This window comes from Anopheles coluzzii, chromosome 2 (genome assembly GCF_943734685.1).
Source record: "Anopheles coluzzii chromosome 2, AcolN3, whole genome shotgun sequence".
NCBI lineage: Eukaryota > Metazoa > Arthropoda > Insecta > Diptera > Culicidae > Anopheles > Anopheles coluzzii.
Genome location: NC_064670.1, coordinates 120,748,821 through 120,771,612, shown reverse-complemented (window position 1 = coordinate 120,771,612; position 22,792 = coordinate 120,748,821). Strand labels below are relative to the sequence as shown.

General features: G+C 49.2%; 2 protein-coding genes across 5 annotated transcripts in view; one reads left to right on the top strand and one right to left on the bottom strand.

The window, feature by feature from the left end:
* Window positions 1-22,792, top strand: part of LOC120953590 (supervillin) — a 178,401-nt gene that overhangs the window by 17,328 nt on the left and 138,281 nt on the right. Inside the window, exon 1 of one of the 4 annotated variants that reach the window (XM_049606665.1) lies at window positions 20,589-20,812. The exons of 1 other annotated variant lie outside the window; for it this stretch is intronic. In XM_049606665.1, coding sequence (XP_049462622.1) covers window positions 20,783-20,812 — 30 coding nt within the window. In that variant the 5' untranslated portion in view covers window positions 20,589-20,782. Of the gene's footprint in view, window positions 1-20,588; window positions 20,813-22,792 lie in introns of those variants that run through there. 2 more of the 4 variants (XM_040373694.2, XM_049606664.1) reach the window with 2 other exon arrangements.
* LOC120951731 (uncharacterized) overlaps window positions 1-22,792 on the bottom strand; it is a 218,876-nt gene that overhangs the window by 179,058 nt on the left and 17,026 nt on the right. The gene's annotated exons all lie outside the window — the stretch shown is intronic.

The following is a 22,792-nucleotide window of genomic DNA, read 5'->3' as shown; positions in this document are numbered from 1 at the left end:
TTATGGCATACATTATGGTGTATGCCTACGCAAAAAAAGCCACCCAACCATAATGCCATCGCTCTCCGAAAAGCTCTCATAATCATCCCGTAATGGCATCGTTAAACTTTACGGCAATTCCGTGTTTTGCGATCTGGAAATGGGTAGGATTTGTTTCTTAATATCTGCTCCCTCTCCCACCACATTCAAGAAGGTGTTCCGTGTGTGTGTGTGGTCCACTTCTTCGTGGTCAGATGAAGCGATCAATGATTTTCCAATTCCCCATTTGAGTTCATATTCGTGCGAGCAGGGGGTTCGTCGCTTGATGTCCAAATAATAGTAATACCAAACGCATTGACCTATTCCCGTGCGTTTCCTTTCTGGGTAGGGATTTGCCGGCCCCCATTAGCCACCCTTGGGTGGCCTTGGCGTACAATTGAAGCCCACCAAACACAGTAAGCAGAGTGTACGGACGCCTCATGCACATGCTTTCTTCTTCGGCTACTCGGCCGGCGTCCTCAGCAGACAAACGAAACCGAACCGAACACTTTGGTGTGTGATAATTAATTGCATTAACGGAATAGGCTCACCATTTTTTGTTGTGTTCGCTTTGTGCGTTCGTTTTGATGAGCCGTGGAACCGGGCGATGTTCCGTTTTTTCTTTGCCTTTTTTCTTGTTAGATTGCGCGCGCGCGCTCTCTCTCTCTCTCTCTCTCTCCAGGTGGTTCGCATCCGTAATTCTCACGCCGCATTTGCCCCCCGCCCCCTCGCGGGGGTGGTTTGAGTGGGGTTTATTTTCGGAAATTTATAATTAATAAATTTTCAATGCAATTAACCGCACTTTGCTGAGGATTCGCATCTTCCCGCTGGATTTCTTCCGCCCTCCTACACGTACACACGCACGCGAGCGGCAGAGCTTCTTGCTTATTACACGGTGTTGTTTATGTTGGCTATTTATTTGGGGAATATTTATACACAAACACACAGACATACACATGCCGTGTAAACTTATACACGCGTGGTTGGTACACATTTTTCAGTTAGATTTTCTTGCTGCTTCAACAAGAGGTGGCGGGGAAGGTAAAGGGGAACGATATTTTGGCAGTTCGGGATTTTACGGGCCTCTTCCCGTACCATGAAATGGGTTCGGGCGGGCGTACCACACAACATATGCACAAGCCGTGGCAAAGCATAAATTAGCCAACTGATTCCTCCATCTGGGCTTTCGGTTAACTGTGCTCCATTCCCAGGCGAAAAAGGGCGTGGGGCGGTGTTGGTGTTACCTGGAAGATTTGCGGCCCGGTCGTTTTAGTTATGGTGCTCTGGGTGGCGTCCGGTGGTAGTGGTTGTTGTGGATGTAATAAATTAATAGCGTATCCGCCACCATCACCACCACCATCACCGGGTGCGAGAGAAGGAAATCCACGCTTTGCGCAAATGCGATTAGCACCAGCAACAGCAGCAGCAGCAGCATCCGAAATGTGCGGGAAATGAAATGTGCACGATTTTTCATCGAGCAGGCACAGGCACACAGTGTGCAACAGGAAGGTGTGGTATCTTTCTTCCGATCGTTGTTATGGCACCCGCTTTACGTATCTGTCGATTAGTGACGATCGGTGATCATACGGGGCTGGATTTTGTGCGCCCGGGAAAACTTCCCACCGGTCGGCATTTTTCCATTTGGCTGCAGTGATTTGATTACGCGGACAGGAGATTCGATTTAACAGCTTTTGATTGGAACCGTTTTGAGTTAGCGGCAAGTATGGGCGCATAAAAGCGCCTTATATTATGCAACCGTGGTTCAAAATTCCATTGAAAGGTGTTTTCACTCCGAAACCCAAAACTCAATTCGTCCAACCATAAAAGGACCTTGTTTTGTCTTTTTTGTTGCCTAATCTTCCATCTATTAACCTTGGCTGCCCGCGGGAATTTTCCTTCACCTTTTCGGGTTTTGGCAAGAAAACAATGCCGACACCTGCCACCTGACACCCGACCAGAACCTCGAGCGAATTAAGATCTCAATCAACCGCAACACCGATTTGCCTTTCGGAGGGAGGGAGGTGCGCATTGTATGAGCGCGCGCGCCCGTACGTTGCACCTTCTAACATCGACCCACTAATTTGCCAAATCCTTCGAATACGAAACATTGCAAAACAAAAAATAGCAAACTAAAAACCGCACTACTAACACATGTCCCCCCCACCGCAGGGAGTAACAAAAGTAATAAAAAGAAAATTAACTTACCTTTCGGGGGCTTTGGGGGCTATCGATAAATATCTCCAACCACACGCGAAACAATATAAAGAGTGCTTAAAACCTGTGGTCTTTGGCACTTATGCAACCGAAAGCAAAAAAAAAACACACCTCTCGACCACCCAACCGCGAGCAGAACGGGTGAGGTATGTTGCAATCGATACACAGGTTCCCTCCTCTACTCCTCCTGCCTCTAGTCTTTTGCTGATTTTTAATGCCCCACAAATCGGGACAGGCTTGTGTGAGCATACGGGCGCTCGATCGCTATCATGCCCGCGGCTATTAGCGTCAGCATTTAATCAGATCCTAGGATCCCTTCATCGCGGCCCCGGTCGACTCTCAACGTCGTCGCTCGGAGCTGGAGTTACGCGATCTCGCTTCCCTCCGCTTGAAGCAGAGCTCTTTAATTTCTTGCCCATTTTTCGCCCCCTCTCCATTTAGCTGAAAAATCAACCTGTTTCGGCAGGTACGGTTCGCCGCGAAGAGGTCAACGAATTGACATCCCCCTTCGCAACGGCGTGCATGAGCCGAACGTGCACTGCGCACCGTTGAAGATGTGCTCGACGGGCGTGAAAATGCCAAGGACCAGTGTTGTTGTGTTGGTGGGGTGTTGTTGTGTGAGAAACGCCGAATATCTAATGCATCAACCAAGCAGTGCATTCGCCATCCCCCCCCCCCCCGCTCCTCCCCTCCCCCCATCACAGTAATCGATTGTGAGAGATCGCGTGAGAATTCAATAAATTCCGTCACATGATCGTCGCTCGATCGTGCTGCGTCGTGAGGCACAGAATAGGCAAAAAAAAAAAAACACAACAGCGAGGAACCTTAAACAAAATCGACATGTTCGACGTGAGGCCTTTTTTATTATTCGCTACGGGGTGACTCTAATAACTATTCAATTTCTGATCCTCCACATCACCGGGGTCGGTTCGTCGCTTGATCGTGCATTGAATAAATCTCATTAATTACCAGCCCCTGGTGCGTTGCGTTTCGGAGAAGGGCCGACCTGGGGGGGAGATATCCTTTAGCCCGTTACTATGGGATGCTTTGGACGGACGGAGCGGAACGGAACGAAAACGACCCGGCTGTCCTTGAGTGCGTTCCGTGCACAAGGAGAGGGAGCCCGCTTTACGAAAGATGCCTGTAACTACCTGTTTCCGCTTTGTCCGCGGCTGTGTGGAAGGAGATTCGCACCAGCACCACCGCGGGCTAGTTAGCGTCAATGTGACCGAAGGTAGAAGGGGTCGTTTAGTACCGTGATTAGATAGCGACAGCAGCCGCAGCATCCCTAATCCCTAATCCCAGCATCCCCCCTTCATTCCTAATCCCGATGGCTTTATATGGAATGAAGGGTAACTAAAAGCAAAAACCTGCAGCTCCAAAACCTGTTCCATAAAGTTCGAGCCAGGGGTCAGTCGGGTGGACGTTAAGGTGTACGAGCGGTATTAAGGCAGTGAAACGAAAATAAAAGGGCACACTGGGCATGCCGGCTGAAGGTGATTTGAAGTGTGTCGTTTGTTTTGAGCATGGTTATTACACCCCGGCATGAAAGCGACTTTACTTAATCTTTGTTTTCGTTGCACAGAGTAGTACTTCTCAAGTCGAAATGTGTGTCTTTTTCAATTCACTCAACTCAGGGTAGGAGTTCGAACGGAGGCCACTAACAGAGTGCTTCTCAGTTTGTCCACGTATCAAGAGAGTAGCTAGATGATGATGACGATGACGCTACCAATCAATCGAAGCAAAGCAATCACTCGATCTTGATGGAATGCACACAAAACACGTGGCTGGGATGGGGGACTTCCCTTCCCACTACCATTGTATCAGCGATCAAAGCAACTGCAGGCAAATCAAAGGTCCACCGCAAATACATGAGCATTCGCTGGTCCAACACCGCGGACCTCCCCAAGTAAAAGACAACCATCGCTCTAGCGTCACCTGTCCATTGCAAAATGCTTGCCGCAAGTATGCACACGGGGGACCACCACCGCTCGTGTATGTTGCAATGCCTCTGACGTCACACACACACACGGCCACGGCAAAGGAATGCTGCCATCGTGTGTGCCAGCAGAACGAATTGCACGCTTTCCCAACCCAACGCCTGGAACCGGTTCCCCGTGGCTCTACAGCGAAGGGCTCTCCTCTCGCCAAAACGACACAACCGGTGAATGAAAGTGAATCTCAAATGTTCGCGCGCATATTTGTCGCAATGTTGTGCGGTCGCATCGGAGTCCGCGGGCGTGCGTGGCAATCAATCTGCTCCAATAAGGCGCAAGATGTCGCGTGTTTTTTTCTTCTTCTGCGGTTATAAGGGTTACGATAGCCGATAAATTACACTCGCCAAAGAGATTTGCAATAGGTGATCCGGCACCGTTTTCGTGGTTGAATAAGGTGTAGTAAGAGCCTTTATTGCTTTATTGCGAGGATTTGCTGGCCGTACGGCTGACGTCTAAATGCGACGTCTAAACGAGAGTCCCCTCCGGACACACAACGGCTACGGTTTCCTCGTTTCTGCTTTGAATACCTTCCCTCCGAAGGCATGATGTGATTGTGCACGTCTAAAAAATGATAAATCACTCTTGGCCGGAGCAATTATACACCGACTAAGTAATGCGCGCGTAATTGCAACGCAAAACCCCGGAGAGTGAGGCCGAGGGATGAGTGATTGAAGCAGCACTACTTCTCGACAATGGCAACATTATCGCTGGGCGCGCATGCTAAGAGTCTCCACCAAATGGCAAATGATGTGTGCTGTATTTAGAAGAAAATGGACCTTTGCCTGATAAATGAGGTTTGGTGTGGTATGGGATTTGGCGCGATCACGTCCATTAATCGCACTGCGTTTGAAGGTCAAAATGTGGCATGGTTGTCCATGTAGAGCTTGGGGGAGAGGGGCGGGTGTTTGCATCGTTTAGGGTGAGTTCACATTTGGATTGCGAAATTGTGCACTTGTTGGATTGCTTGTTTTTTCTTCCAGCAAGTCTAAACTGTGAAGGAGAGCAAGTGTGACGTTAAAGAATCGATAAAGGGAGTTTAAGTTTACATCTAGAATTGGAGAAGATTTTCAGCCCAATGATGGTAGTTGTTTGATGTCTTTTGGATGGAGAGCTTGCTAGGAATTGAGTGCGAGATGTTGTCATCATGCCAAAGACCTAGGGACATGTTGAGACTCTGCACCATTCTATTTGAAGCAGTATCATCTTTGATCTCTTGTGATGTTGCTACAATCACCATCTAGAGAGAAGACTTCAACTCCAATAAAGGCACTAAAAGGCCTCGCCGTGTGAAAAATGCATGCGATATTAAAGATCATTCATAGACCTCTACAGCACTAACATCATGTCCGATGTTTACGTTTGTTTTTCTGGTTCGCTGAGTACGTCTTGGACAGCTTGAACGATCTACAACTCCGAAGAAACCGAGCGCTTATGCAAACTAGAGTAATAAAACAATTATCAGCGTACCGGATCAGCCAAATGGCAAAAGCAAACGGCCCCAAAAACGTCCGCTTACTCCGTTTACATCGCACGAAACAAACACGGGAGGGCAAAAAAGAAGTGGATGGATTTATGAAATAATGAACACATTACAAAACTCCTTCACATCCCGCCGCTCAGCCCTCCAAGCGCAGGGGCGGCCTCACGTTATGCCACTTTCACTGCCCCGCCGACCGATAGACCCGTTCCGATAATTGTGGCCGGGGCAAAAAGGCCACTTACTGTGCGTGTGTGTGTGTAGGGACCGCCAAGGGTGCTGACAGCCAAAGTGTGACGAAACCTGTGCGCCAAACGGGCCGATACGCGGTACGCGGTGGTAGTATGCCCCGGGTTCACCTCATCAGGATCGCCATTTCCGGCCATTCACGTATGTGGCTGGGAGATGATGGTGCTGGTGGTCAGTACACTGCATGCACATTATGGAGGCGGTTAGTCATGGAACGGGTCGGAAGGTGCTGAGAGAGAGAAAGAGAACTACGCAATCAATCTCAAATCTATAAAGCTATAAATCAGAGACGCAGGCTTATGGTGCCTTTTATGACGTTTCCACACACGCGCAAAGGATGGGAATGTCTGTAATGTTTTATGGGCCGCTTGCAGGGAACGCTTTACCCAGGGGTCTTGAAAGGAATACCATTAGTGACCGTGGGTCTCCTGCTCGTCCCGCGGCGTCGTCGTTGTGTCATCGATACAAATTGTGTCCATAAACGTGGAGAAACTCGTCACCCGTACAGGTTGCACTCGGCGGAAGAATGGCACCGACGGGGACGCCATTAGAGAACGCGTTCTACACACACGCACACGTCCAAGATGCAAGTTGTCGGATGGTTTGCTGACAAATTTTGTACTAAACGCTTTTTTCCATCAAATTTGTCTAGACACACGTGCCTTCCAACACTTGTTCGTTGGAACGATTTTTCTCCTCATATGACTAATGTCTAATGTGTGTGTGTTTTCCCCTTTTCTTCTTTCACTCTTTCTTTGCCAGGTACGTACAGTGACGCCGTGCACCGTTCGAGACGTCATCAAGTCGCCCTTCTCTGCGGAGTTGACAATCTGTTTTCTGTGGACCAACGCCCGCAACCCGGGATGAAGCATTATCAATAATTCAAATAAGATTGCTTTCCTTTTTTTTCTTACTGCTTGGAAATTTGTCCGTTAGCGTGAAACCGTCAACAACATTGCGAGGGCCAATCTGAATGATCATAAATTATGCATTCATGCGGAGTGTTCCCCCCAAGCCCAAGCCCAAGGCGGGGTGAGAGGAGGGACAAATAGTGGAAAAAAAATGGAAACAAAAACGCACCACCACCACCTCCGATAGCATGGGGCATGGGGTGCATGTTAATGAACGGCCGGTGCAACGCCGTGTTGTTGCCGGATGTTGCCAGGGGTCTGTACCCGAAGGTCGCTGCACTTGCACTTTGTGTGCGCTGTGGGGAGTGCAACAGAGAGGGCAGGATCATCGCGATCGTTTGGGAGTTTGTGGCAGGGGTGCACTTTCTTTCTTGAGAGTGTGTGTTACCCTCCCTGTAGCATGTATGTTGCACTTTTCCCCATTGTGATCGCGTTCATTTTCCCTGGTAGGTTTTCCCCGGGGAGCGACAGAAAGAAAGAGAAGCGACCAAGAGTTCAACGACGCCAGCATCGATAACGATGAGGATGGTGGGAGATAATTCAATTACGTGACAATGTGGGCTCATATACGTTTGTCACCCGATCGATCGGAGCGTTGGAAGAATGTTTGGAACGTTCCCTATCTGTTGCGTCTGTGTGTTGGCGTGTTGGCTAAGAGATCCTTCAGGGTGGAATGATCGATGGACCCATCGGGCATTGGCTGATTAGGTTTTATGAGTTTCAGAAATTTAAATTGATTCTTGGGAGGCCTGAGACTGACAACAAAACCCACTTTGTTGCAGCCTAACACAGCGACAGACGTAAAGAGCTTGTTGAAGACGATCACATCACCAGATCGACCGGAACTTACACGAACCGGGGGAACGATCACCGAGGGAAGAGATTTTACGAGTCTCATTATCGAGTTTACGATTTGTTGTTCGGTTAGGGACATTCCGTTTACAGTTCCGTCGGATGTGACATTGGGGACATTTAAATTTTTTCGAAATTCATCAACGTTAGACCCAACCGACGACCGTTGAGGTGAGGTGCGTTACTTAAGCACACAATCTTACATAACTCCAAACAGGCCCACGACAGGCACGACGACACACCGGCCGACACCCATGGAAGAGGAAGGACGCGAGCAGCGGCGGCGGCAGCAATAAAAATCGAACCGTTCAGCTGTCGCTTCCTTCGGAGTCGTTTAATTTTGGGCGAAGTGGTGAAAATGATAGAGGCTGAGACGACCGGGCCCAAGGAAGCGAAAAATTAACACAAGAGCCCTGCTGTTGGCAGAAAAAAAAGCATTTCGCTTCCGAGCGAGGGAAGTTTCTCCGCACATAATTATGCTCCGCGGCATGAGAGCGGGGCGGTAATTAATAATAAACCGACCTCGGCGGGTTGCGTTGCGGCTCGAGAGGGTTTGTAGTAATTTTGGGTTTTATGGCAAAATTTTACTTCCGCCGCGTCGCTAACCTTCGCCTAACGGTGGACGGTTTTAATTGGGTTTGATTTGTATCTGTGAGCGGTTGGTTGGTGTTTTGGTTGAGCGATACCAAAAGTGAAATTACACGTTGGAAGGGTAAATTGACAGATTAATGAGACGGACGCATCGGATTTTCTAATAGCGAGAGGTGTGAGCGCGCAGTGACGAGATGAGAAATGTGTCTTTTAGGGGATATTTATTTGAAGGATTGGACAGAGTGAGACCTCGAGAGGATGAAATGCAGTATGTTTCAATGTCAAAAATTGTTTTAAATTTACATTTTTTCTACATACTTTTCACCAAAATCTAGCATTCAGCTAGGGGTTTTCTGAATCATAAAAAACATACATATAAATAGGATTGAATAATATGGTAACGTTAATTACACTTTATTATTAGTTTGGACCTGTTTTGGCATATTAAAACATAAAAAAATGTTCAAAATGACGAACATACCTGTCGAAGAAATGCTTTCAATCGTTACCATCATAATATTCATTCGTGTTGTAAAGTCTGTAGCCAGATGACGGTTTCGGGGTTTTACCGGGGACAGCATAAAAATATGCTGCCACAGATGTATTGTAGCAGTTTAAAAAACCAGGAAATACCAGGTAGCAATAGTTTCCGTGTGCCTTTTTTTGTTGTTGTTCCTCAAAATTCCTCAACATGCAACACGGGAACTCCCTCGTGGGAATTACCCTCCCCGACACGGGCAAATGCACTGGCAGTTTGTGGCACTCCCATGCTAAGTGATGTAGATTCCTGATAAAAAAACGGTCATCAACCGTTCGGAAAGGACTGTAAAGTCATGTCAATATTTGCCCAATATCGCTTGCCATTTCCTGTTGAGCGAGCAGAGCTCGAAACCCCCAGGAAAGGGAATAGGTAAACGTGTATCCTGTCCCGCAGCTCAAACTGTGTCTCTGCTCAGCCTGCGTAACGTGCGTTGCCGTTAAAAATTACGGAGGGTCGATCCTGCAGGAAAGGGATTGCCTGTAGCTGATGCCAACCATCACTACTGCAACTATGACTTACGATCCCACATACCGGGAGGGTATTATGAACCTTTCATTAGCCCAACGACGCTTCCCGAGGAGAAAGAAAACTAACTGTTAATACCCCTGGAATGTTAATCCTGTGACAGTGGCGCCGAGCAAACGACTTAAAGCCTTAGAGCGACGTCCGGGATGATCCTTTCCATGATCCTCCCTCCCCCGGGCGTGACGCAGTCGCCGGGCCGGGTGTTGCGTCTGCAAGCCTGCAAGCAACAAATTAATGCAAAATGACGCTGCACCCCCTGTGCCGTTCGAATGCAAAACCCCATTGTTCGAATGCAAATTCGAACCAGTGCAAGACGTGGCGAAAACAGAAACGGGTCACCAAACGCGCGTACGCACCTCCGAAAAGCCCTTTTCTGAGGCGTTGGCGTTGACGTGGATGTGTTTGGTTTTGGCTACACTCCTACCAACACTCGTGTTGTTTTTGTGTTTTAGGTAAACCAAAGACGATGGGCATAAAATTGACTCATTCACGCATACATAATTCATTCCCCGCCCCGGTTCGTTTGGGCTCGAAGCCCCTGATCTCAGCTCGATCGGCACCTTCGAACGATCGAACGGTTACAAAGTTAGGGCCAATGTGGTTTTGGTGCTTTTGATCGAGAGGTGCGTTCGAAGCAATTTGGTGAATTAATTATTCTACGGTGCAAATCGTCACCGACGAGCGTAGCAGCAGCGGGAGGTTTTTTTTTTTTTGCCCGAAGGACAAGCTCGAATTTGAAGGTTAGCGTCGCCGTTTTTAGACGCGTTTGTACAATTCTTCCATTCTCCACGGCTAATCAACCCACCCAGAAACTGTGGAGCGTGCGTCCAAGGGCTTTGAACACTGTGTGTGTGTGAGTGTGGCAGCCTTTAGGGTGCGTGCAAAGTGACCTAGTTCGTTGGGTGATTGGGTCTTTCACCACGTCGTATCGACGGGAAAGCCACAGGAAACGGGACACCCATCAGAACGGGTTGAATTTCGAGCGTCTTGTGGCGCGTTCTATCGGGGCCTGGGGAAGAGTATAAAGAGCCACTCATTCACACCGTCGCACAGCTGGTGCATAATTGAGCGAACGATCCAAATCGTGAAGTGATGACTCACGCCAACTTTGAATGACGTGGTGATCGGATGTCTCGAGGGGCTGTTGTTTGTCCCTACAATGGGGTGAAACGCATCTACGCAATTATACCAACGATGTGTGTGTGTGTGTTTTGGGGTCTAGTGTGTTAACTAGTCGACAGACATCGCGCTATCGCGAAGCACAAAAACACCCACGGACGGGAGGGGTGTTTGAACTGCGATCGTGTTCCGCTGCACACGTGTTTGTTGCATCTCCCAAGCCCCTAGCGATTAGTAGAAAACAACACAGGAAGGTAACATTAAATCAGTCACCTACCCATACTCATTTTCTCCATCAACTTTCCAAAGGCCCCGGCCGTTTGGTTAATCGATTTATGATGCACACTTCCTAAGCCGGGTGCACAGCCCTCGCGTTTCGGCAGGGCGCGATCGTTTGCGCTACGAGCACAGCATTTATCCAATTTAAAAGTCATCTTCACGGGGCGCGTGGCCCCCATTTGTGCGATGGTGTTTTGGGTAGTGTCATCGGAATTGGTAGTTTAGATGTGTTAAAGCACTGTGAGCACGTTTTAAGAGCTTATTGGAGAGATTCCGGTTGGTGTCTTGCAGCTAGATTTATGCACTGAGTGCAGCCCCCAAAACACACACAAAAAAGGCCGCCTCCTATCCGTCACTGCAACAATGAATGCATCCCGTACGCTAACGTGTCCGTTAGCTAGGTCCGGGGGCACGAATAAAAGGAAGCAACATTTCATCAGCGGAACATTAAGTAAGTGCCTGCCATGTGCCTGGCTCTCTGGCCCGGTGAAGGCAAAGAATACATAACCGAAGGTCAACCATAATTTGCACGATTGTTAGCAATTTCCGCAAAGTGGGGGCCCGTTGCATCGTTTGCTGCCGCTGCCCAACAAGACACTCGGCGTTACGGTACGACGATTTCCTTTCCCGTTTCGCGTTCACTCTGTGTGTAGAATCGTGTCAGTGAGCATGTTTCCCCTTTTGCGTCCGTTTGCACTCCGTCTCCTGTGGCTCTGTCCAAGCGGGTTTTTAAGGTTAGATCGTTGTTTTTTTTTGGTCCAACATCTTCGAAAGGGCCAAATGAGAGCAACTCCGAGACCACCGAGCAACTCCGAGACTAGGCCAACTGTCCACCGCGCGTGTGTGGATAGCCTACTGACCGAAGATTCGCAGATCTGGCTCGATTCTGCAAAACCGTGACATAATGTTGCCAGGTGGAAAGGAGGGGGGGAACTAAATGTTGACGATGGACAGAAAGGAAGTGGCACGCGCATCTTCAGGTTAAAGCTGTCCGTACGATGCGCAAGAAACCCAGGGAGAGGAGTGGACAGAACAAAACATTAAACACAGACAATGTTGAGGGCCTCTTTGTGGTCAACGGCGGAACGAATCAGTGGTGACACCGAAACGGACCGGAGAAGTAGGATGTAGGCTGGGTCCGCTTTATTGCCAGTCATTGTGCGGTAATGTGAGACAGTAGGCTACGAGCGCGTTGATTGAATTTGACAGATTAGTGTTGATAAACAATCGTGTGTCAACGCGAAAAGCAGCAGCAAGTGTCAAATGGGATTTGTGTCGCTTAATGATTATTCAGACTTCAAAAAACGGATTGTGATGTTAAGACACAGGTGTTGTTCATTTTGGATGATGAGTTAGTTCTTGATGATGTCTTGGGGACCCAATTTGCCACCGCTTTTAATTCCCACGTCCTTCACCGAAAGCATCTCAACTGACTGGCTGGGAGCTGAGCCCATTACTCTGTAGACACATTCCATCGCAGCTGCGCCTCGGAACTGTGCTGTGTGCTTTTTGATACCTCCCAGGGCATACCTCCTCCACCGCCATGGGGATGACAAATTGTTTTGCTCCAAGCGCTCTCGGCTGTCTAGCTCTAGAGCTCTAATATGCAGTGCAACATTCCTTCAAGCGGTATGCAAATCGCATGCCACGTATAGCCCTGTACATAGTTATCTAGAGTGACATTCCACGCGTATTGTTTCTCGATCCGTTCAGGCAGGCTGGAATGCGCAATGATCGGTGCGGTGCCCTTTCGCCCCAAAAAGGACTTGTTGCGGTGAGCAGGCGATTGAGTTGTCCCAATAGGCTGTCCGCAACAAGTGGCCACGAATCGACATCCAAAGTGTCTTTTTTATCTCAGTGTCCGCCTTGAGTACTCAAATTTCGCAACCATCTCGCGATCTAAGCACTGACACCGGTGAACTTTGTGAACTGTCTGCCTTCCCCAGTCCGGATGCTGGCCAGATCGGGTTTTTGGCGTATGTCTGTGTGTGCTGGCATTCACGACCGGCTACACGTGTGCGCATGGGCGATAAACCCTTGAACACAGTGACACAGCGCGTTGCAACTGGGGGTGCTCAAATCTGTGAGAGGAAGTCGGTTTGCTGTTGTGTCTGGCGGACGCAGTTGTCAACGAGCCAGTAACCGGACACCAGGAGCGGGAGGTCGATGGCGGTCGAGGGGTTCTAATTGTTTGCAGCCCCATAAACGCGATCGTTTGTCGTTGTTGCTGACGTTGGAGGAAGGAAAGGAACTCTCAAGTGCCGACATGCCCTCCCTAACCTCGCGCCCGTGAACGCGCCGCTGGAAGTTGGAAGTGTGCGTTGTGCTCCAACTTAGTTCTAAGCCAACCGTGAGTGAAGTCGGTGCACGGACGGACGGACGCGATAGAATCGCGAGCTACACCGTCTGAGATGTAGGTCGTTACCGACAAGTGGAAGTTATTATATTCATACCCGCTTTTGATTAGAGTTCATTCCAGTTGGGCGGGCTGGTTAGCTGCGTGACGTTTACGACGTCTTGAGAGTAGACTTAGTGTACGCTGTGTTTACAGTGGCGTGTTTCATACTTAAGCGTCTCGGTTGCTGAAGCGTAAACACAAAGGTGTGAAAGAAGATGATTAGAATGTTAAATCCTGTTCCGATGGGTTTTGTGTGTGTGTGTATGGTGAAACAAATAGGAGAATATAGCAAAGACCTACGCAGATGCTTCGAAGTCAAAGCTGTCTTACTACTAAGTCTAAGTAAAAAAAGTCTTCAACCTGCACCGTACGGCGAGGGCGCGAAAAAAGCGATCCGAGCGAGCGTTAAATTCAATTACCGTACAATTTTGTCCGGAACGACCTTGTTCAGAGTGTTAATATTGTTTTTTTCGGTTATTTTTAAAAGCAACCACACTAAGCGCAAAAACAAGACACAACACACAGACAAAAAATATACAACCATCAGGTTGGGGGATTCACACATGCATCGTAAACTCATCATTAGCCCGTGTGCGCTATCGACAACAACCGATCGGACCCCGACCGGCCGAGTTGTTGTTTTGCGGGGTGGTGTGGCGTGGTGTGGAGAAGGTGGCTCAAAAAGTAAACATTCGATCCGCGATAATGCGAAAACACACCGAGAGCAGCGGCAGCAGTGGTTGAGAATATGTTTTCCAACTGCCGCGTAACCGCGTTGCGCCGGACCTCGAACTCGAGCGTGAACTTCGGAGCTGCGCGCTAATAGCGTCGGGCTACAGATATACAGCAGCCCGGGCAGGAGGTGACGTATGCGCGTCTTTGTGGCATAATCGGCATAATCTGGTGTGGCTGGAAGCGGATAGCCGTTAGCGGTGTCTCGATCGACTCCAAACAGAACGGAATGATGAACCGGCGTACCGGAACCTTGAGTGATATTTGATTTAATTTTAGTGTGGCACGTTCATGAGTAGTTCACCTTTGGAAGGGTTTCCGTGCTATTTCTCATACGCTACCACCATCCGAAGCCGATCGTATGAGTGTGCGTGTTTGGAGCACCGCTTCCTTTCGAACGAACTTCGTTAAGAGGTGCCGGAAGCGGCCTTTTCATTCGAAGCGTCTATCTCAGCGTGTGATATGTCTGCTGCCAAGCTACCTATCTCTGCTCAACATCTATCGTTAACGTCAGTCGCGAGGGTTGAACAGTTTTGTTCGATGGATTTGTTGCCTGTTTTTTGTGTGTGTATTCTGGACTGTTCTTTGCTCCACCAAGCACTTTGCGATCGGGAACTGAAGCCTGTAGTGTTAAATTTCTGGGAGTGTCCCGAGGGAAGAACACAGTTGGATAAATATTTTGAACGTAGTGTCTCATTGTTGAGCATGACGTTGACGAAGGATTCTTGGTGGGGTAGAATATGTAAAATTGAAGTCTGTGCTTTTTCTCCCCCAAAAGACAGTCAACGTCCATTACCGATCAACGTCAGTCACGGTTTTTGTGGTGTTCGCACGAGAAGCTTGCACGAATAATTACCGAAACCGCAAGCCGAGTAGCGACGTTGCGTTCTACCACGCTTGTTAATCGCATTGTCTGGTCACTCTATTACGATCGATGAGATTTCAGAATTTCTTCTCCCACCTCGCGAGCAGTTCCAGTGTACAAAATCCTCAAAATCACGTCACAACAACGATCAATTATGACGTGCAGCGTGTCAAATGGGGTGATTTTGTGGCTTAGAAATAAGATTTACGCGTGTGGTTGCTTACTTGATCGCATTCGAGTAACACTGGTAGGGCTGGTTGTCTGTAATAACGCTTAGCTGCAGTTCATCAGCATGATGGGTGTATTGTTTGTGACGCGTTTGCCTCGTCAGATCCGTGGAAGGCACTAGCAAGCATGCAGAAACAATAATATCTCAGCTTATCCGACCTAAACCATCAGCGGTCGTTTAAAGTTTTGCGAGTGGAAATTTCGTTATGTAAAGCTGGCACGATACCGATCAACTGTCTGCCGGCGCGTAAAGATGTTTCGACATCGTACATGAAAATCAAGCTATAAATCGCATACACAAAACTCCTACACAAGCAAAAAGTGGGGGAACGCACAATAAAGGCATCTGGATGCGCAAGCGCGCAAATCTAAAGGCAAATCGGCAACAAAACACAGCTCTTACACAATTTTACACACACAAAACATAAACTCTCTCTCTGTAGAGCTAACTTTCTTCTTCGGCCAGTCCACTCACAGCCCCAACAAAACGCATCTCGTTTTCCAATGCAGTGCGTTGAGTAAGCAGGGAATGCCGCACGCACATAGGGGCCATGTGGCGCATCACAACGCACAGCCACTTGTCGAACATGCGGGGTTCGCGTAGAGTGGCATCGTTTCCACCCACTAATCTAATCAACCGTTTGAGCTAGTTTTTCCATCACACTCCGTTACACCTTACCACGCCCGCGGGGTGAGTGATCCAGGGGGGCTCTATCAGTTTCCATTCCCAAACACGTTGCCCTTTTCTTACCAAAGCGGGAGCGAACAACCCAACAGCACCGGGGTGCGGTTCGGTGCGTGGCCGAAATACCGAAAAAGCAGACGCACTTGCTCTCTGTCTAAACCTTCGGTGGATAAGCCGCGGCAAACACTGTAAACATAGGTACGAACAGGGCCAATTACAACATATGCGGCTGCGTGTGTTTTGATTGGCGTCCTTTTTTCAGGTTTTTCTTAGCCGCCCCAGCTTCATAACAGGCCCATCCCATCCTACCGGCGGGTGCGCTTGGTGGGTGTTCAAAAACCTAACCCAACTATAAAGCCGTCGGTAGGTAAAGAAAAGGTCTTGTGCAAAGCAAACGCTTCAGAAAAGCGGGGTGGTAGCCCCAATGGCAACGCGCTCGCGCACACACTTCACTTCACTCGATCTTCGTTAACGGGTCTCGCTGGAGGAGTGCTCCATATTTGAGGTCGCCGCACCAGGAATCCGCCGGGTCGTACTTAACTCCGGGCACGTGCTTTTGCCGCCCCTGATCAAACAATCACTCGCGTGTTTGTTCGCGCACAGGGCGCAGCACATAATAAATCTGGCTAGGCGTGGATAGGGGAGAGGTTCTCGTTCGTTGTTGGAGAAACGTGTCGAAAAGGTGTTGCGTAAACGGGCATGGAGATAACGCGGGTCACAAAGTGAAACACACTTTGAAGATGACACGACGCTCGATCGCATGGCAGGTGTGTTGCCGCAGTGCAAACGAAGAGTTTAAATGTCACACACGAGCATGTAGAGGGCGCTCTTCAATTAGTGTCCGTTTGATTTGCGGCGTCAAAAGCTCACAGCTCAGTAAAATCTTCCGCCTAGTGCGTGCGTGCGTTACTTACCGCACCAATCGTTTCCCATTCTACCGTTCAACGGGTTGTTAAATACGGCTCCTCACGATCACGCAGCTGATCACGATGTGTGGGATATTCGGGTCGTTTTGTTGCTTGTTTTGCACAACTCTTTAAAATTAAATAAAATTTACGTCACACAGCACGAGCGTGTGCGCGTGTGTGATGTGGTGTATTTTTTTCCCACCGCATAAACTAATGATGGCGCTGACATTTTTTTTTGCTGCCGTAAGGTCCGTATCGTGTTAGGCAATCGCGTACGGAGAAACAATTTAAATTTAAATTCACTTACCATTTTCTAAACACAGACGCCACCGTGCTTTATGGATGGGCCATTGCTTCGGGCATCTCGTTTGCTTGGCCATGGCGTCTTTCTCTCACACATTCTTGCCTTGCGCTCAGCTCTATTTATTTATTTTCCCAAGCAGCCTTAGCCGAGCGCTCGAAAAATGCACGGAATGTAATGCATCGTCACAGGGCCCGGCTCAGCGCAGAGTTATGGGCCTTCCTATCTGCAACTTTGTTTATACCAAAACCCGTCTAATCGCGCGGCAACCAAATCGGGCATCTCGCATGGTGGTCAAAGGTTAGGTTTATTTCGATTCCATTCGCTCGCGGGGTGAGCATGCGCAGACCCCTGGAGCACGATCGCAGCACCATGTGTGATCGTTATTCGATCTGGCCGGCTTTAAACATTGTCGAGCTCGGGGCCCAATTGCGAGGGGATGAAATTGCGAAAATAGGGGGTTTACTGCACACGATCGTCCATTTGCCGGACCGTAATTATCTTGTCGGCGCAATGGTTTGGGTGGGTTTGGGCGTGGGCCGGGGAAAAGGGGCTAGAATTCCTCCTTTACGCTCCTCGAAGCACGTACAAATCGGTAGCAAACGTCCAGCGGATAAGCGCGGCACGATGATCGGTGCGCGAATTCTTGGAACGGTTAAGGGGATAGGTCTGTTTATCCGCCATTTGTTTGCAAATTGTTTACTAAAGCCGAACGATTTACGTGCTCTACCGAACGCATGTTTCATCGGCGTGCTGGGCGGCCTGTGATGCCCCGCATCTAATATCCGAACACCGAACACCGAACCATATTTCAATTCCCAATCGGGTCGGGGCATTAATTCTACCACGGCGTGTACCATCTGCCGAGTGCACAATCAGCAACAGGCTATTTATTAGCCCAATCGATCAAGATCGATCATGACTGGACCTCCTTGGTTGTGGAGCGAGAACGTTAATTTGCTGCGGCCGGTGGAGCGTTCTCGGCGGCACGCCTCGCCTCAGCTCAAAGGGCGTATCGGTCGATCGGGCGAACAAATTAAACAACCTCCTCCTTCTCGTAAATTGTGTGGCCCTGGACATGCGGCGTGCATGTCGATCGCTGCTTTGTTAAATGCGAATTTTATTGCGAGTGCAGGAGGAGTTCCGGATTTCGAAACGCGCGAACACTGTTTCGCAGCATTGTTCCTTGACACTTCACTTTCCGTGGCAGGTAGCAGGTGTGATTGGATTAGAGCCGTCTTTAAGCTTAGAAACATCCGCCTCATCACCATCATCATCATGATCATCCGTTCGACGTTGAACTTGATTGCGGTCATGGCAGGAGAAAGCCTACACGAAACCGACGCGTCCATTAGAAGTCGGAAGTATCGATTATTTGGCACAGATTCCGCACACAGTGGCCCAGGTACACCCACCAACCGTCCTAATGCCGGGTGCGGTTGAAGGTGTTCTCCCCACAGGTCCCGGACACACCGGCGCACATAAAACCATCATCATCGCGCTGACATACTTGTCGTCTGGCGGGTAGAAATGAGTGTGTACTCCACAGTGTGCGCCTCCAACCGCTTAATAACCATCCATCGGAAGTGGGATTGCCCGGTCGCACTTCGTCAACTCCCTTTTTGACGCTTGGGCCGGTGGTCATAGGGGTACATAATTGCTGGGCTTCTTGCGACCTCCGCGTCAAGTGAAAGTTTCCCTTTCACGGGGCGGTGGGCCCTTCAGGGTGCGAAACCAACCCGCATGCATGGACGTTTTGTTTAGCAGGAGGAGATGCAGGAGGATTTGCATTTGCACCACGCAAAGACACAAACCTCTGGCTCGATGACCCTCGCGCGACATCAGATGATGGTGGTGGCGGTGTTCTTCATTCCCTGGAAGCCGGGCGTTTCAAGTTTCTTCCCAACGACCACCGGCAGCGGAGATGGGTTTTTGTGAAGGCGATCAAACCCGCACGGATTTTTCGCTAGAAAGCAAAAACCATTAGCCACTGACCACCTCACATCTGGCGTTGATGGCGGTGATCCCTGGCCGACTGCAGAGCACGCGCCGAGAGCTATTTTTACTTCTGCCTCCGCTCCAAAAGAACAATCGTGCGGTCTGTGTGTGTTCTAATGTGTGTTCCGAGAAATGGAAGCGTTGCATAATGGAACCCGGTTGGGGCGGATGCTGATGCTGATGCTGCTGGTGCCTCAACTTAGAATGTATTTGCGGAAGGTACACAACACGGAGAGGGCGAAAGACGCAGCAAACATAACTTTTGCCACGTCCACATCTAATGGGAGGGTGAGAGGAGCATTAGCGATGCTCCTTCACGTTGCAATCGGTTGGGTTTGATCTTTCAAGGGGCCCAACCGAAGTAGGTCGGTTTTACAATCGACGGTATTCTGGGGTAATTATACAGGCCGATCTTCATCTCGTGCTGACGACATACGGATCATTTGGCGGCGTATGATCGTATCGTATCATTTACGGACTTAGGCAGCTCCGATCGATCCGAGCTAATGAAAGTCTATCGGGCTACATCTTGCCTCTGTAGCTCTCACTTTCATACGAGACTATGGGAACTTCGGGCATTAGGCAGCATTACGGTTCAATAAATGCAGCGAATGATGATCGGGTGCAGTATTTATTTTTCCACATCTGGCCAACTATTGCTAGATGTAACAACGAAGTTTGCCTTCCGATGCCTTCCAGAGCGATCGTTCGATCGTTCGATAACCTCGGGAAGATTCTTCTTCGAGACGCAAAGATACGTTGTTTGGAGTTCGCGCACTGACCACATGTGTACGCGAGAGTACTCGCCTCGACCTAAATTTTCGCAGAAAACGCTACATTTCTACAGCGCGAAGGAAAGGATTGCTTGTTTGTTTGTCCCGTTCGTCCCGTTGCGATGGGCAGTCGTCGTCACTTCCGTGCCATCTGCGCGTGAATTCGGCGGTAAATAAACATCCCCTATCCTTTGGCTTTGGGCATTACGATACATCTTGAGGTTGGGGGGTGTACAATCTGCCACTGCCAGAGCATCTGTTTGGGGGCAGACAGTAGTAGCGTCCGCACGTTGAACTCCGGTACCGGTGCTCTACGGTGTACGTTTCTGGCTGTCTCCGACATTGGGGTATACATCTTCCGATCTTTCCAACCATCGGAAGCTATTTTTAATGAACTGCTAATGTAAATAAACGCGCTCAAGGGGGGAGTTGTTGCGGGTGCTCTTCTTTGTTGTTCTATTTTGGGAGTATAAACCATACCGCGATCGTGTGTATGTGTATGTGTGAGAAAGAGTTCGATCGTACACAAGCGCAGGATAACGCAAAAGAGGTCTTGTAACATGGGGAGCGTACATTGTGATGCGCAAGCACAATTGTGTGCTCTGCATAGATGTCATCTGGCGTCCTTCACGCAGCACAAAGTGGTTTTGCGTACGTACGCGTGTACTCACAGGTTGTATCATGTGTCGCCGACGCTTCTGTCAAACGGCTCCAAACACACACACGCACACGCGGGAGCATGCAAATTTGTCTTATCTGTGCATGTCGACGTGCGCATCTCAGTACGGAGGATGCGCAGTGCCGTTCTACTATTCGCATTTACCAACACGCACAACCACAGTCTGCGGGATGGCGCGCGCACAGATACGCGCGGTAGTAGTGGTAGCACCTTAGTGACCAGTGCCAATTCACCCAGTTGCGTGCGTATGCATTGGCATGTGAGTTCGCGCGGGATGTGTTTTAGTATCCATTTGTAGTTCACCGTCGCCGGTCGGTTCGCCGAACATGTGATCGCTGTTCTGTGATAAATGTGTGTAGAGATCTCTGCACACTCTGACGTCGGTGCAAATCAAGCGAGTCGCTAACGGTCCAGAAGATATCGCCAGTGTCATTAAAGCAAGATGTCCAATCAAGCATTTGTATTATTTCAAGTAAGATGAAATGGCATCGTTCCGTGCGAAACGCTGACCAAAGCGCTCAAGTGTTCCTTTAGTGGGTTGTGTGGTTGTGTTGTTGTGTCGTTGAATCAAGCTGTCATCAGACATTGACATTAATTGAGCTGCATCTTCCACCCCATTCAACCTTCTAGGCCCGTCTGTATCGATCTCCAAACCAAGTGTACACGCACAGTGATTGAACGAGCACCGGGGGGAAGGAAGATGATCTCGAAATGGCATGTTGTGTCGTGTCCTTTTATTCCCGCACACCTCATTCATCATTCGTGATGATGATCCACCCTCGGACTTTCCCACGCACGTAATAGTCTCTAAATAGATCCAACCGACGGTGAAAAAAACCACCCTCAAACGCGCACTCACTCGTGATGTAAAAAAAAACGAGATATACACCCCAAGACGGTCGAGCGGCTCTCAGTTTTCAAGGTTCCTCCCTGTACCTATTAGGTAGAAGGGGGAGGACTGTGTCTTCACACGATAGTGCGGCCAAAGGTGGTCTATGAATCAGAGGGACATTTTTGTCATCGTTTCTTTTCTCTAAAATGCGGCTTTTGCATGCACGCCAAGCCGCAAGGAGGGGTGGAGGAGGACATAGTTGTATTCGGTTGCGAAACGGACGGTACCCACCAACAACATTCGGGCATCATCTGCACATGCCCGCCGGTCCATTGCAATGCATTCCATTCGTTCGTGGCCGTCGATCGCGACAGCAAACGCTCGCAAATGTATATGTACACCAGCTTCAGGGGGGAGATTGTTTACGGCTGCGAGCAGATGCGAGAAGACGTGCTTGCGTCACCCGATACGGGCGGTTCTCTCGGCGGTGCGCCTAGAACATGACCACTGCTGCTGCCTTGCTCCAATTTCCTCGGTCTGCAACTCCAACGCAAACGTAATAATTATGATCATCGAGCATGACATTGACACGTACAGGGGATGCGTCATGCGTAACCGGGCTGACAGTGACCTACGCAGCGCCGGGAGGTATCGTGCACGCATCATCTCGTGCCCCGCTGCCAGAATGCAGCGAAACTCCACAAAAAAAGCAAAAAAGCTAAGTTGACACTCGAAAAGGAGTGAAGAGAGAAAAGAAAAGCTCCAAAAATTTAAATCAAGTACCTTCTTCTCGTGTCGCGTCACGTTGAGTGATCCGAGTACCCCGTTATTATTTGGTACCGAGTACCAAGTACCTCACTCCAGAGTTTGTTTTGCTTTTCGGGGTCGAGTGACTTCTTCCACGGCCACTGTTTCACCCCGTCCCCGGGTGGAGCCCTTTCGTGGAGGATAATTTAAGCAATTGCCAATTGAAGTAACTCTGCCCTGCTGCGGGAGTTTGCGCAAGCGTCCCGAGTGGCAGTACGCAGCTGGATGGGCTGGAGTGATCCCTGCAGATCACTTACCAAGTAAACAGAGGGAGCAACGACGGTCGAGCAATGCATTTAAGCTTCCCGAACTGACTGTTTTTTCTATTTGTTTGTGTTGTCTGGAAATCGAAACGCCGAAATATAACCTCAATGATCCGATCGCTTGACTGAGTTTCTTAAGGTGAGGCTGCTCTTGATGCTCTGTCGTGGCAGGTAAAATACGATCGTAGCGCTACTTAACACATTAACGAATGGGTTTCGATCTTGAGCAACTGTTTCCAATATGGACGATATAAGGAAACAAAACCAAACTGGCTGGCGAATGTTTGATGTCGTGCGGCTGTCTGTCGTGGCTGTAAAACTCGCTGGAAATTATCGATCTGCTAAAAGGGTGCATAGTTCAGTGGAGAAAGTCACGTAATAATTGTCGACACGGCTGTGTGTTTTGTTTGGTGCGGTGCTCAACACGGTGCGCAAAACCTGCGGGCAACATCATACGAGCGCTGCCAAAATCTGCATACCAGCCGAGTGATCTTCCGCGAGAGCTATAATAAACCTGTCCACCGGTTTGGAGCATCCGCTTCCTGACTGA